The sequence below is a fragment of the Gossypium hirsutum genome, chromosome A05 (assembly GCF_007990345.1).
Source record: "Gossypium hirsutum isolate 1008001.06 chromosome A05, Gossypium_hirsutum_v2.1, whole genome shotgun sequence".
NCBI classification, from domain to species: Eukaryota; Viridiplantae; Streptophyta; class Magnoliopsida; order Malvales; family Malvaceae; genus Gossypium; species Gossypium hirsutum.
The window spans coordinates 108,794,448-108,810,828 of record NC_053428.1 but is presented as its reverse complement, the minus strand read 5'-3'; the positions used below and the strand labels follow the sequence as shown (position 1 = coordinate 108,810,828).

The 16,381-nt window shown below is 31.6% G+C and overlaps 1 protein-coding gene and 1 long non-coding RNA gene across 2 annotated transcripts; one reads left to right on the top strand and one right to left on the bottom strand.

Moving 5' to 3' along the window:
* Positions 1 to 692: 692 nt before the first annotated feature.
* LOC107897021 (uncharacterized) lies at positions 693 to 1,493 on the top strand. The gene is made up of 2 exons (XR_001684004.2): positions 693 to 1,082; positions 1,280 to 1,493. It is a non-coding gene; the product is annotated as an uncharacterized lncRNA (long non-coding RNA).
* A 1,351-nt stretch (positions 1,494 to 2,844) lies between these two features.
* On the bottom strand, positions 2,845 to 5,790 carry LOC107897020 (peptidyl-prolyl cis-trans isomerase CYP22). The gene is made up of 7 exons (XM_016822351.2): positions 5,391 to 5,790; positions 5,271 to 5,294; positions 5,090 to 5,177; positions 4,345 to 4,437; positions 3,826 to 3,858; positions 3,274 to 3,330; positions 2,845 to 3,160 (listed from the first exon to the last, which is right to left on the bottom strand). The coding sequence occupies exons 1-7, from the start codon at positions 5,552 to 5,554 to the stop codon at positions 3,050 to 3,052; spliced, it is 570 nt and encodes a 189-aa protein (XP_016677840.1). The 5' UTR covers positions 5,555 to 5,790; the 3' UTR covers positions 2,845 to 3,049.
* Positions 5,791 to 16,381: the final 10,591 nt, after the last annotated feature.

Below are 16,381 nucleotides of genomic sequence, written 5' to 3'. Positions count from 1 at the left end.
GAGCAAATGATATATACCAAGATGCTAAAATATTTTAAATTAATAAAATATACAATGATCCTTTAAAGAGAATCGAACTATACATAAATAAATTTAAAAATATATATATAAAAAAATTTTAAAAGAGAATATTTACATAACAGATTTGAAAAGAAAATATATATATATTAAATAGATTTAAAAGTAACTATAAAAATAAAATAAAATAAACTATGTATATGAAATAAAACTAATTTCATCATAATTATATATGTACAATAATAATATATAAAACTATTTTAATTAAATATTATACAAGAATTTAGAATAATACTACATAAAATAGAATTTTAAAATTATACTTTGCAATTGAAACAAATAAATAAATAAAAATAATAATAATAATAATAATCATATTAAAGTAATCCAAAACGTATGTTTAAATAAATTTTTTAAAAGTTGAATGCTAAATAAATTAAAGAAATAATGAATTATACATATAATAATAATAATAAAATAAAATAAAAGGGACAATTAATAAACAAAATAAGCGGTTGAAACCAAAATCAGGATCCAAATGTAGCACGCGTAAATTCGCAAGGACTGAAAAAGCAAATAAACCATGCCCCAAAACACTTCACCCAGGCACGGGCCAAATTAAAACAGTATGCAAACTTCAGGGAAAATTTTAAAAGACAATAAAATGTGAATTGAGCCAATTTAGAAGTAGACTCGAAGGAGGGGGATTAAAAGTGAAAATCCCCCATTTAAAAAGCAAATGCACGTGGACCAAGTCATCTACTGACTTTTTCCCTTCCCAATGCTATTTTACTTAATTAAAACATGTTTTTACAATTTTTGCTTTGAAAAAAAAACAAACATTCTGACTTTTGTTTTAAGAAAAATCCTAAATGCCTTATGGCTCCCCATCTCCCACGCTCTCCCTTCGCTCTTCAGCCGAAAGGCCAGTACCCAGGCCTTCCATTCGCAGCCAGCGAAGGCCCGCCGACGGTGCGTGCTCGGTGTGACTCCGGTGAACTTCCTCTCTTTCTCTCCTACCTTTAATTTGTGTTGTGGATCTGAATGGGAAAGGAAAAAAAAAGGTAAAATAGAATAAATTGTAGTAAATATTACCTTTGAAATGTACTATTTTTGCTGCTCTCTGCTGATTTTTTGTATATATTGTATTCAATCTGTACTCTCTTTCTCTGAGGGAGGAAAAAAACCATCCCTTTACAATAAAAAATCGAAGGCTTTATAGCCAAATACAAACAGTTCCCTGCTATTCCCCATTTTACAGGTACGTGGAGACGTGAAGAGGGCGTTCATGGGCGTGGACGCGCGAACCAGGGGGTCGTGCTCGGTGTGCCGACGCACGTGGTGGAGGGAAGCAGCAACTGTTTCCTTTTGGGGCTGTTTGGGCTCTAGGGTTAGGTTCATTTTTGAGCTTATAATTGGATTTGATGTTTTTGTAATTTTTGGATTTTTTTGTAATTTTTAGACTTTTTTGGATTTTTATGTGAGTTTTATTTATTGGTTTTTTGTATGTGTATGGGCTCGGGCCAAAAATTGAGTCTATAATAATGATATTAGTTAGTCCAAATAATTTACATCTTTATATGTGATAGTTATCTTATTATTTTATTATTATGTTATTTGTATGCTGACAAGTGTTTAAGAGTAAAAAAAAGTTATTTATAATTAAAAGGGTAAAAGTGATTTTCTTTCAACTATATATGAATGTCTTGGACAAAAAACTATGAACATGATAAAGTGGCACAACTATGATCATAATAACATGTCTTAATTAAGACAGAATATTCATCTAAAGTATAACATGAAAAATCAAGTTGCAACTTACAAATCGTACATAAAAAGAGCTTTATTTGATGAATTAAATTCGATTTTATAAAATTCATAAAAAAAATCAAAATTATAGCATAATAAAAATTACAAATCTATAATTTTAGTTTTTTATATTTGTGATTATAATTGGACCTATATAAAATAATACCAAGTTTTAGATAAAATTTTAACTCTCTTGACAGTGGAGTTAATCATTCAGCTTATGCTAATATATTAAGAAGATCCTACTTTACTAAGTTATTTAGATAAACCCTTGCTATCAATTTTTTTTTTCAATTTGTTTTTTCTAACATATTTAACAAATAAATTGAAGGTTTCAATTTTTCTTTCCTTTCAAAAAGTTTCAATCTTTCGTATATTTATGTACTGAAAAATTTTTCTACTGAGTTAATTTTTTTATGGATAATTACGTTTATTTTCTTTAAATTAAAAGTTATCTTTTTAATTTAATGTATTATTTATTTTATTATTTTTCACATGTAATTATCTTATTGAGTTATTTAAATAATAAATTATATCTCATTAAAAATATTTCACAAATAAAAGTCTACATCATCCTTGTTAATTTTTTTAATAGTACTTCCATTAAATCTATTAGAAAAAACATATTAAAAAAAACAAAAATTTATGGAAAAAAAAAGCTCAAAAATACAATTAAGGCATTTTTGACAAACTTGCAAACATTTGTCGCCAAATTTGTCATTAAACCAAACTCAAATAAACCCTTAAACTTTAATATCTACCCAAATAGGTTTTTAATCTTTGATTGGTATCTAAATAAGCCCCCTATATTAAGTACAAAAAAAAAGGAAGAAAAAAGGTAGGTTTTACTTAATAAAAGTAAACTAGTTCAAGGGCTTTTTTAAAAGTTTAACCTGTGTTTTCTTCATGATAAAACAACAGTAAAAAAATCTACTAGCGTTGCCTGACCAGAATAGTATACAATGACTCAATGGCATAAATTACTAATCCAATCATGTCCACTGCCTACTTAAAATCTCATTCAAATCAAGCATTTAACATTATTAGACGAACATTCATCAAACCTCCAATGCCAGCAATATATTGGTAATAAAATATTTCGAGCCAAAGGGGGAAAAGAACCCCAGAATAAAAAGTCAACAGACCTAGAGGCAATTAACTCTAAAATGGTTTTTAAAACATTTGTGGTTAGTCTTCAGCATATGAGTTATTGATATCACGTTTACATTTCCCCGCACTCAGCTATAATGCATGGTAGTTTTGGCCTATTGTTCGGACCTGTAGCCACATTCTCAATCTTCCGAACAACAAGAAGACTATCTCCGAGCACCCTCTACATGACCACAGACGAATTATTCATTAGTTCGAAGAAGTAACAATATTCTTCAACTTTACAGAAGGTAGGAAATCTTGATACATTCGGCACTAATAGGTTTGAGAACGTACCCCAAATACAACATGCTTATTATCGAGCCACTCGCATTTTGCACATGTGATAAAAAACTGCAGTCAATAAACACTGAAATCAATATAACCTAGAAGTTTATAACGGTAGATGATAAAAGTTCTACCGAGAACCTTTAGAAATCTTAACTAAAAGCACTCAAAGGCTTGATTTAATTTGCAATAGCCATGCTTCCACCCAATCTCAATTCACAAAACTGGGATTGGACAAACCAGAGAAATAATTCCCGTGCCCCTTTAATATATAGAGATGCTTGATCAATACCAATGCTGCGGGCATGAAAGCACATTGACATTCTTTTACATCATCAAATTGCATGTGTGTGCATGTGTATGTAAGCATATGTTACTCCAATTACTCATTTTTCTTGAAGTACCCAAGTCAAACACCAGTGTAAGATGCATTTCTGGACATGGTAATTGAGATATGACCCTTTAAATACATGGAAAACTTAGAAAAAACTGAACATGCCTAAGTTAGACAGGAATCCAAAATCCGAGTAAAATTTACGTAAGAGAGATAGAGTAAGTTACCTGACAACCATTGGTGTTTGGTCCACTGTTTGCCTGCAATGGAAACAGAAAAAGATAGCAATTAATAAATTTTCATTGAACTTATCCATAATATTCTAGTATCTTCATAGTTTTCTTTCTGTTTCTCCCTCCAGTGTTAAGAGAATGTGAATCTAACACCAGTTATGAACCCCAAGTTCTGGGCTATTGGCCTGGGTTCGAATCACAGTTGTACAAAAAAGATCACCAGTTTATCAACGAAACAGAGGTGTGATATAGAATATTGGGGACTGGAAGAGGACTATAAAAATTAAGGCACTTTGCAAAGATTATCGAGATATGGCAACAAAATCCTGTCCCACGAACCTCCCACATCTAAGTTTTCTCAATCACTTCCAAAATCAAAGAAGTCAATGCTTTCTATACCTTTCTTTATCAAAAAGGTATTTACAAAAAATGAAGAATCTTCGTTTGAAAAGTTTAGAGAAAACTGAGAAAAGAAAATATAGCTAAAGGAATACCATATAGAAAATAGCATACCATTGATAGCAAACCAGGACCAGTGTGTCTGGCAATGAAATTTTCATCGTCAAATTTGTGCCCATAAATGGAAGTACATCCACTACCATCACCCTGCAATGTAAGATTTCACTGTAACTAATACATAACATGGGAGAAAATCGTCTAAATAGCATCATCATTGTCAACAAAAAGTAATACTCCTGCAATATTTTACTCCAACTCTTTATTTTTGCTTGAGATACCCATGCCCGACATACATTTAGACTTGGGTCAGGAATATGATCCTCTAAGGACCCTCAAAAATATGGAAAGACAAAAAAAAATTAAACAGTAACTTAGCTCTTCTGCATCTTTTATGTTTAACAAATCAAATTTTAATGGTCTAAGCTAGACCTTCCATTACTTTACTTTGGCAAACACTACACTCCAATTTTTGGGTGAAAACAATCCTTAATAAGGATATTTGCGCCCTCATCCAGGCTACAATGGACATTTAACAAAGAACTTAACAACAGAAAAAAAACAACAACAATCTACTTCAATCATATCATCCTCTCAAGTCAGCAAGCCAAAACTTTTAACTTCTGAAATAATTTAAAAGGAGTCCCGCAAAATCATTATTCCCAGATACATAAAGAGTAAAGAGATCAATAATCTGCAAAAATCTGAAGAAGCTAATTCTGGGTATTTAGAACTAACATGGAGGAGCAAAGTGGCTAAGATAATAAGTGCAAAAAGAAAGCTAATACAGTAAAGTAACAACCTTGAGGAAATCTCCAGCTTGAATCATAAAATCTTTAATAACCCTATGAAATTGGCAACCCTTATAACCAACAGGCAACCCAGCTTTCCTGATATTCAATCCAATTAATAAAATGAGTAAGTAGGAATTATTTATTTTGATGAAGGTAACAACAAATTTTAAGGGAAAAAAAAAAGTGAACCTGTATTCGCCAGTGCATAGCTGCCTGCACGACGAGAAGAAAAATTGAAAATCAGAACAGGAATTTGGAAAAGTGAAAAGTAGTTATGGAAAAAGAACAAAAGAAGGGAAGTGAAAGGACCGAAAATTTTCGGCGGTTTTAGGGGCAATATCAGCGAAGAGCTCCATTTTGATACGACCGGCGGGGATAGAACCTATGGTTAAATCGAAAAATACGATTGGGTTTTTTGGATTCGGTGGCCTAACGTGCCACTCCACTCCGCCAGCACCGCCTCCGGACATCATCGCCGCCGCACACGCCTCTCTTTTTTCTTTTTGCTCTCACTGTTTAAGAACTTTGGCTCTAGTAAAAGATTCTGGGTTTGTAGGCTTTGATCTCTCCGGTGGCGCCGTCGAGATTTGAAAGCCTTTTCACTTGAACTCAAATTTAATTAATTGAGATTAAAAGGAACGGTTTCGCCATTGGTGTGATTGAAAAATTATTAAAAATTTAAAATTTTTTAGTTTAATCTGTTTTTAGTTGGTTGAATCAATTTTTAGTTGATTCAATTAGTTTATACTAATTTTCAATCTAATCAGTTCAAAGCTACTCTTTGAATCGATACCCTGATTGGTTCTTAATTCAATTAGTCCAACTGATCAATCTAGTACAATTCAAACAATAATAGTGGAAGTTAATATAGGTTTCAACCTTTGAAACAATGCTAGTGAAGAATAATCTTTCTTTTAACTACATCTAAGATCACTCAATTACTAACAAATTTACACTATGATCACTTAATTTAAAAAATTACAAATTTGTCACTAAATTATTTGAAAATCATTCTTTAAAGTCATTAAGTTGTTAAATTGCTAACATATGTTTGATGGTTGTTAACCTACTATTTATCAAAAAGTAAACTTACGTAAGGTCACTCAAATATTAGTAAATCTAAACTTTGGTTATTTAATTTCAAAAAGTGACAAGTTAGTTATGGAAATACACCCAAAGTTACTCCTTCGCAGTTGTATACTAGTAATTGTGCCACCGTCCAACTCTTCCTGTAGCAAAGAAACACACTAAACTAGATCTTTTTTCCTTTATTTTTCAACTTTATGGTTTAATTTTCCTTGAAGTGGCATAAAACTCCATTGATTTAAACTTGAAGCCATAAGAAGAAGCTCTTCAACGTCTGTCCATCTTCATCGGATGGGCAAATGACTTTGATATGTTCCTTTTCTTAACAAGACTTTCTCCTTTACCTTTTGGACTAAGCCTCCTCAACAGAAACTCTGTTACTAACTCCTAACTAAATTTGGTAAATTTGAGTTTTTTTTTTGGTGATATTTTGATTCTCTTCTTTATGATTTTATTTTGGTTCTTTGCATTTGTAAGTCCTATTTGGGGCTCACTAATAAAGTAGATTTTCTTCCCTTTTTTTTATTTTTTTTGAAATTTTTGTTTGCTTTGCTTTGATTGTGGTTGTGAGTTGTTGTTAATACTATTTGAATTATCAAGTTGGGGAATAATGGTGCAAAGATTGAACGACAATTATATGATTTTGGTCACTCAACACTTCAGTCAACCAATTTCAAAATGTTACAAGTTGGTCACCGACTTTGATTTGCATTGGAGACAATGAAGACTGACAATATTTGATCTTGGGTTTGCAAAATTAAATAAATTAATAAACATATAATTTGGCAAATCATCAAAATTCTAAGAACACCAACAATGAAATAAGGTGGATTTTAACCTAAAGGAACCTGCTAGTTCATAAACATAAAGCTAAACTCCTTTATTCTCCATCTAAAGAATATTGCGAGTGTTCATGGCGTTCACAATTTTTTGTTTTGAAATATTTGCTTTCTTATTTGAAACAATTCTATATGAGAAAAAGAAGATGAATTGGAAAGGGAAATAAGTACCTGAAATTGAAGTGTTGGAATGGAGCATATTTCATGACCAGCTATTTACCTCATCCCTTAACCTTGAGGTCAGGGATTCAATCCCTACCCATGAGAATGGAGCACATTTCATAGCCAGCCATTTACCTCTTTGGAAAGCACCCGCGACAAGAGAAATAGTCACTGCTACTAATGATGGATACCCTAGTTACAGCCAAAATAGAAATTGGAAGAAGTGTTGGAAATGAAAAAGTGGAGTTTTGATCCTCTTGGTTAAAATTTTCTTTTGTTTCATTTTTCATTTTGTTTTTGAAATTGAAATAAATGTTGCAAATTTTCTTTAATGGACATTTCCTTCCTTCACTATAATTTTTTTTTAGATTTCATCATTGGTGCGATTTTGAATGTTTTTAGAAATTTTTTATTTATAATTTCGATTTATGATGAAGATGTGTTTAAGGACTAAATTGATAGGATTAATAAATGTAGAGGGTTAAATTTGTTGAATTATTTAGAATTAGAACCAAAGTTTATAATGTATAAATGTTGAAGATAAAGTGTGTTATTATACCAATTAAAAAAAGGCAATGTCATCATTTCTTTTGTGACACCCCACACCCAACTCGGTTGTCAGATCTGAATGCGAGATGTCACATTATGTTGCCGGAGCAACTCAGACTATCTTGATTAATTTTTATCAAACTTTAAAAGAAAAACATGACATAAACTCAAAATTTACATGTTATACTAATGATACACAATTAATTAAGACTAATTGAGCCCACCTGTAGTGACACGGGGTCGTATGGGTTAAACATGGAGGCAAGATTCAAGTCTAAACTCAAACTATCAAAATTGAATAATGTGTTTTAAGACAGTGAAGTCAGGCCTCTAGACACATGCTTCTCATGTTTCCTTATTTTTGCTTCAAAGTTAAGTTATCTCGAGACAATGGGGCTCATGTTTTGAGATTCAACCTCTTATGTCTCAAAACAAGTCTCCAGGCATAATTCTCCTGTTTCAAACCTCTAGCTTCAATGTTTAGGTGTCTCGAGACATGTTCTTAATGTCTCGATACCAATTAGTCACTTTACCTATAAAACACTTTCTAACTCATTAAAAAGTAACCAACACATTACTAACTCATGTCAACATGATATCAAATAATAAATTCATCAAATTGACCACCCTAAACACATCTAGCACATCAAGGATTATAAGCCTATTTGTTAGGTATGTTAGGCCCAGAAATACCAAGAGGGGTGAATTGGTATTTTAAAAATTCTCTACAAACCATTCCAAAATAAAATAGGAGGGAGAATAGCTTGGAAAATTTGATTTATAGTGGTTTCGCCCTAATTACCTACCTCCACTCCCTCGATATACCTCAACCAAGGATTTCTCAATTCACTAAACTTGAATTGATACCTTTCAAGGACAAGACATAACCCTTACAATCCTTTTCTTTTTGACAAAGCTAAGATAAAACCTTCCCCTAATTTTTATGGCTTAACTAGAACCTTTCTTATCCCCTTAGGGTGCGTTTGGTTCGCTGTATTGGAATAGAGGTGTATTGGATTAGAGGTGCATTGGGATTAGAGGTGTATTGGATTAGAGGTGTAATAGCTAATCCACTGTTTGGTTGAATGTAATGGAATAGAGGCGTAATAGTAATCTTGTGTTTGGTTGAATGGAATAGAGGTGTAATAGCATAATGGAAAAAAATAAAATGACTAGAATACCCTTAGCATAAAATTGTTTTGGTAAATGATTATTGTTATTGTTATTTAAATTTAAATAAGATTATTATTATCAGTAATAAATATTTTAATCATATTTAAACATAATTCTAATTAAATATATTTTAATTAAAATATATAATTTAATAAAATTCTTATAATTAGCAGAAAATTGTTTTGGTAAATGATTATTGTTAATGTTATTTAAATTTTAATAAGATTATTATTATCAATAATAAATATCTTAATCATATTTAAACATAATTATTATTAAATATATTTTAATTAAAATATATAATTTAATAAAATTCTTATAATTAGCAGAAATTTGTTAGTGTTATTTAAATTTTAATAAGATTATTAATATCAATAATAAATAATTTAATCATATTTAAACATAATTATTATTAAATATATTTTAATTAAAATATATAATTTAATAAAATTCTTATAATTAGCAGAAAATTGTTTTGGTAAATGATTATTGTAATCAAAAGGAGAACAGATACACATTATTGTAAAATTCTTATATTTTAATAAAATTGTTTTGGTAAATTGTTTTGGTATTTAAACAAATACACATTATTTACTATTTTGAATATCATGAATCAAAAGGTGAACAGTTTATATATATTATATCGGTAGTTCAATACTAAATTTAAATTTATAACACATGCTGAATGAAAAGATAATTAAATTATAATTCAACAAAGTTTAGTACAATACAGAATTGTAATCAAAGACTACCAAAGTTTAATAAACTAGATACATAAAATAACATCAACAAATCAATTCAAACTCAAATTGTCCCTAAACCTAACTAATTTCTAGATGCTTGCCATTCATCGAACATTTGGTTGGCTAGTTCCATCCTCCAAGTAGCCCAAGCATCCCATGGATGAATATTTGTTATATTCAGTTCATCGTCATCCACCACATTAGTAGGTAATCCTTCTCCCACCTCCGCTTCAATGGGATCAATACTCATATGGGTTCGAATAAAATTATGGAGCAAACAACATGCAATAATAATTCTATTGTGCACCCTTACAGGATAAAACGATGGACTCCTAAGTATTCCCCATCTAAGTTTTAATAAGCCAAAGCATCTTTCAATGACATTACGTGCTAAGGCATGTTTCATATTAAAAAACTCTTGCGGAGAACTTGGCTGATAACCCTGACGCCACTCGTTCAGATGATATCGCTGTCCTCTAAATGGTGCAAGAAATCCCTCACAATTTGTGTATCCAGCATCAACTAGATAATAACCTATAAAATAAATTGGCTAAAAAATGATTAATTCAGCAAACAAAGTTTGATCTTAATGAATAATTCAAATTCCTCTAACTATACACTGTACCATGAGGAACTTTTAGTACCATGAGGAATCCTTGTTCATTTAGTGAAACAAAGTTGTTTTATGTTTTGGTTTCTTTCTCCCAATCTTGATGCTTATAAAGTTGTAGAAAACGAAAATTTTAAAGTGAGATATCATGTGCAGTTCAGTAGTGGTTTTATTTTTTGTTCAGACTTCAGAGGGTTCATGTGATTAGGCAGGTTATTTTTGACTAATTTTGTTGTTTGTTTGTCTTCCTGAGATAAAAGTGACTAGTTTTATATTTCAAAACAACCATAATTGAGCAAGCATTAAAGGATAGAAAGGAAGTAGAGGGTGAAAATGTTGCTTAGGAGGTAGAAATCTAGAAAGAAGAGAACTAAAACACCACAAAAACCTGCTAGTAGGAAAATGAAACAGCGAGCTAGCATGTAAGCTATATATAAAACTGTGAAAAGGCTAAACTTATATTTATGAACCATAACAATCCAATCTCCATCAATGAAACTAACTGTAGCAAATGAATATTCATAAAATTTAATCCTACTACAGTTGCTAGCTTAACTACTCTTGAACAATAAACACCAAACAGGTCCAAACCCCAGCATTAACAAGCACAAAAAAATATATTATAGAGGGAACAAATGCACATGGAAAGGGTAAAGAAACCTCATAAAGCCATCAAGCAAACAACTCGCAACAAGAACCATTAATAAATGGTACAAATTAACTACCAAAATTGAACAACATTTTCCCAGAAATTTTCCAAGATGGATTCTTTAAGATGTCATTTGTGCGAATGAATTGAATAAAGAAATGAATAGCAAACATGGTATTTAGCATTGTTGATTTTTCATGATTTTGGCGAGAATGATCTTTCTGTGGAACTTGTAGGTTCATACAAGTAGAACAAGTCTTGGGGTATATATTGATTTTGAGATTGTTGAATCGAGTACTGAAGAGTTTAGGAGCAACACAACTTGAGATGAAGAATGAATGAAGAAAAATAGCAAATGTCCCAATGACAGATGAAAGCAAAGACAAATATGGGGTAGAGGGGAATAGATCACCAGCCAAATGAAGCACATCCAAATGGCGGTAAAAGTATAAGGAGGCCCTGCAATAGGAATCAAATTGTATTTTAAATCATTCATTGTCCATTAGATCAAAGAACAAATTAATCCTTTCTATTAAAAATTTCATTCATTTGTACTCTTAAAAACTAGCATAACTAATAGAATAATGTGACACGTGGCATCTACCTCATACTAAGGTATGAAGACTAAAGAATGACCAGTTTGCTCTTTGATGTAATGTACAAATATTAATTTACCTATTTTTAGTAAAAGAAACAAAATACAATCTGATTACTAATAGAGGAGCCAGTGTCAATTTCAAAAAAAGCAAAAGAGTCAATGATCATACCAAACTGAAATCACATATCCAGCACATCATCAATCTCCCCTAACAGCAAACAACCATTGCAGTTTCATAACTATATTCAAGTAAATAAACTAACGAGTGAGGCGATAAGATCGGACTGTGTAGTCGAAATTGCCAATAGCTCATGTGAAAACAATCTAATCTCAAATACCACAAAGGAAACTGCAATGAAAAGCATACACAACTCTGTTCAAATTCTTCACAAAAAACCTGTTTATCAATTATTGACCATAGTGGTTAACAATTTAGATCAAACATACATAATGTGGAATGAATTTAGAACAAACAGAATCCGGCAAACATTTCACTCGGAAGTGATTGATGATATAATTGAATTATTGAATCCAATCACAGAGAACTATTTACCTAATGAACTAATCCTACTACAGCTGCTAGCTTAACTACTCTTGAACAATAAACACCAAACAGGTCCAAACCCCGGCATTAACAAGCACAAAAAAAATATTATAGAGGGAACAAATGCCCATGGAAAGGGTAAAGAAACCTCATAAAGCCATCAAGCAAACAACTCGCAACAAGAACCATTAATAAATGGTACAAATTAACTACCAAAATTGAACAACATTTTCCCAGATATTTACTCAAGCCCACATTTATTTAGACCAAACAATATAACTTTATATAGGACGCAATAGAGATGGAGAGAACCTGAAGGTTATGGGATTTGATATAGCTCCAGATATGCTTAACAGCATCGGAACGGGAAGCCTCTGGGGCTCCAAGGAATCGAGCCAAAGTAGGAGAAACAGGGGTAAGTTTAAAAATCCCAGAGGGTCGAGTGGTAGTTCGAGGAGTAGCTGGTTTTTCAGTCTTGGGTTTTGAAGCAATTTACATTGCTAATTAAAACAGAGAAAACGAGACAATTTACATTGCAATCGAGTTCCAATTTCCACCAGCAACAAAAACCTTTAAGAAATAGAAATCTACTCGGAACTTAAGCTAATTAAAATACAGGAATCCATATAAATTTGAGAGCAAAAGAGAGTTAGAAATATGAATTTACCTTTCCAGTTGCAGTAAACTCCGAAAATAAAAGGTTGAGAAGGCCAAGCGTCGATTCTATTGTAATCTTCAGCAAAAGAAAGACAGAAGGAAGAAACAGAAGACGGAAAGGGGAAGCAGGAGGGTAAAACAGGGTCTAAAACTCAAGCAGCACCTAATCTGAGAAAGAGGAACGTAATAGAAATCGGTGGATTTTGGGGATTAGGGGTGTAATGTAATAGACGGGTATTAGCCAATACCCTGAACCAAACAGAGGATTGAAGTGGGATTAAATGGGGCCCACCGATTAGGGGTGTATTGGCTTAGCCAATACACCAAACCAAACAAGCTCTTTTTTATACCTTAAAAACCTTAAGTATAATCTTTACAACAAAGAGAAGATGTCTTGAGAGCTAACACAATATCTCGAGACAAGTTTGAAAATAGTCGTTGACAAGTTTTAAATATAACACTTTGATAATAATTAATTTTTAAAAATTTTAAAATTAGCCCAAATAATGTTTACGATGTGCTAATATATAAGAAAAATTTTAATTAACTTAAAATAATGTTACATAGATAATTAGAAAAATTTATAAAAAAATAAATTAGATAATTTAAAATGTATATAAACCAAGAAAAATAAGAAATTTAAATATATATATTTAAAATTTATTATGTATTATACATTTTAGATAATTAGATAACTTGTTTAAAATCTTAAAATTAGATGATTCATTAGATAATTTGTTAAAAAAATTAAAATTAAATAATTTGAATTAAAAGTGCATTTTAAATTAATAGTTATTGTGTCATGTGTGGTTAAATTACAATAATTTATTTGACCTTTTAATTTTATAAAAAAATTATTTAAATATTGCATTTATTTTTATAACACTTTTAACTCTTGAACTAGAATTGTTTGCAATATTACTTTAAAATGAGTAAAAAAAATTAACATTTACTAATTTTAATGACATAGGATCCACATGATAGTCTAATAATATAGCTTTAATAATGTCCTTGATATACATATTATTAATTATTTGTTGAGAGTGGATTATCCTTAATCAAGGAAATATTTGGCCAAATTTTAATGCTAAAGACTCCTTTTTTTTGCTTTGGCTTTGCTAATTTAGAATTTGATTAATGTCACATCAATAATTAATTAATTTTTTAAATTTTAATAAATTTAAAAATATTATAAAATTATTAAAACATTAAAAATTATTTTAAAATATATGAAATTTATTCATATATATATATTTTTATTTTTAAAAATTAAATTGTTAATGTAACATATACATTGACTATTATATAAATGCCACATCAACAATTACAAACATTAACATTTTAATTTATTTAAAGTGATTTGTAGCACCCCAAACCCGGCCCAGACGTTAAGGCCGAATCCGATGTGCCACTTTGAAGTCAAAAACCCGTGTTCCCTTTTTAGTGTTTTAAAAAGCCGACTTTTGTCAAACTAACCAAGTGAATGGAAGCTGTGCACCAGGTAGGAAACCGAAAAAGAGGTGGTGAGTCCATCGGACTGCTTAAGTACCAAGCTCCCTTCGGATCCAATCTTAGACATACATACCGCCATTGCCACACCTTAACGTCATGGATATTTCTAGGAAACCGATTTGATTATGTCATTTTTAGGAAAAGTGATTAATTTTGAAAAATACTTTCATTGCGGAAGCTTTGCTTGTTGTCGTGTTATTTTGAAATCAATTGTTGTTTTTGAAAACACGCCCTAAAGCTATCCAATTTCAACAGTTAAAATAAGTAATACCTATCATAGTAATACATATTAAAACCATCAAAAATAATTAAGCGGCCTTATTACATTTAAAAAAAACCCAAAACTTCAAACGTAAATAAAAGGATGTCCAGTTCACCAGAAGAAAATCAAATTTTCAGAGCCACTCCGAATTCCCTCACAGCTCCAAGCTCACTATGATTGGGGATTTCCTGCGTGGATGAAAATAAAAGGGGTGAGTTTGGAGAAACTCAGTGTGTAAGGAAAACCTATTCAAAGCCCAAGTCAGCTCAAGCCTATTGGGCCTAAGCCCATTCAGGTAACAGTGGTACTGGACCAGAGCCCTTTTCAGATTACAATAAACTGGGCCTTAGCCCCTTATTCAGATAACAGTATGGCCCATAGGCCCATTTCAAAATACATGCAACATCAATAACATATGCAAGCCCATTTGGGGAGACTACTCAACCCACCAACCACTACACTCCACCCGTACTAACCCTACACTCCATGTGGGGAATAGCTCAACCCACCTAGCCTAACACTCCACAGTTGCAGCCTTGCTGCTCAGTTAACAGTAAATTGAGGCAAAGCCTCCAGTACGTGGACAAGCCACTTTTAGTACTTACTCCGTCAATATCCCAATCCCATGCATCAGATAATAACAACATGGCATGCAGTAAATAATAATAGTCAAACATGCATTTAGGTCAATTTAACCCTAGGGTATTTCGGTAATTTATCTACTAGGGGTAAAACTATAAATTTTCTACTTTTAAAGGTATTTCAATAATTTATCTATTTTAGGGTTATTCATGCATATTCCTACTTTTCACGTACTAACAGAATCACGTACCGAGGGTTCTTACCGAATTGGGCCCGTTGGTCAATCATTCCAATTTTGGCCCATTAAGCCCAAAAATATCGAGGGCACAGAAATCATGCACTTTGCAGTCCAAATTTTGTAGCTTACCAAAAACATTAATCGATTTACCTCACGAGCATTCGCACACTCGCAAATCTACAAAATACCGATTTTCGACATTTCAGCTTTTCGACTTTTGCCGATCCAGACTAAGAAAGAGGGTGTTAGTTACACACCTGTTTGCGACTATATGCTGACGAGATCCACACACGAACTGCCTACAATTGGATTAATAACACATTAATCTAACTATTCAAATACGAACTACGTATTAACCCCTTACAATATTCGACCAACCACACCTACAGATCATAGTAAGCTTATAAGAAATCAATAAGCAACTCATTAACAAATTTTTGTCGATGTTTACCACATAATCATAATTTCACTGCAAGCTGTCTTCCTGAGCAATAGTCACTAAATCATTGATAAATGGAGCTACGAAACTCCAAATCAAGTGCCGTTAATTTTGCCTAAAAATAGACTCATATATCTTATATCCATAAAATTTTCAAAATTTTTGGTTTCGCCAATCAATACCAGATTTTTTTCAAAGTTTCGCATGTTTCACTGTTTGACTAATCTCACTGTTTGACTAATCTGACCACTCTTCATTACGAATCAAATCTCATTGTACAGAATTCAAAATATGTTCTCGTTTATTTAATTTGAAACTAGACTCAACAAGCTTTAATTACATAATTTATTCAGCTTCTAATTCATCTCCCACAATTTATGGTGATTTTCCAAAGTCACGTTACTGCTGCTGTCCCAAGCAGATTTATTACCAAATCACTCTTTCACACATGCCTTGCATGCATGTTATTTAAACATGTATATCACCAATCAATTATCACATATCTATGATTTTACTTAAGTATAATCTCCATTTCATCATTTTAAAGCACAACATGTTAGCCGATTTTTCCCTTTAGCATCGCCACATGCATGCTCATTTGCTTGGCTCAACTTCACCTATCTTCTATTTTTCATCAAAAGAACATGAAACAACAAC

What these genes read in the sequence shown, in the direction of transcription:
- LOC107897020 (XM_016822351.2), bottom strand. Translation starts at nt 5,554, where the DNA reads ATGATGTCCGGAGGCGGTGCTGGCGGAGTGGAGTGGCACGTTAGGCCA. An exon ending in AAAACCGCCGAAAATTTTCG is followed by an intron (nt 5,295 to 5,390) that starts GTCCTTTCACTT and finishes CTCGTCGTGCAG; the next exon opens with GCAGCTATGCACTGGCGAAT. An exon ending in ATAAGCATGTTGTATTTGGG is followed by an intron (nt 3,161 to 3,273) that starts GTACGTTCTCAA and finishes GTGGTCATGTAG; the next exon opens with AGGGTGCTCGGAGATAGTCT.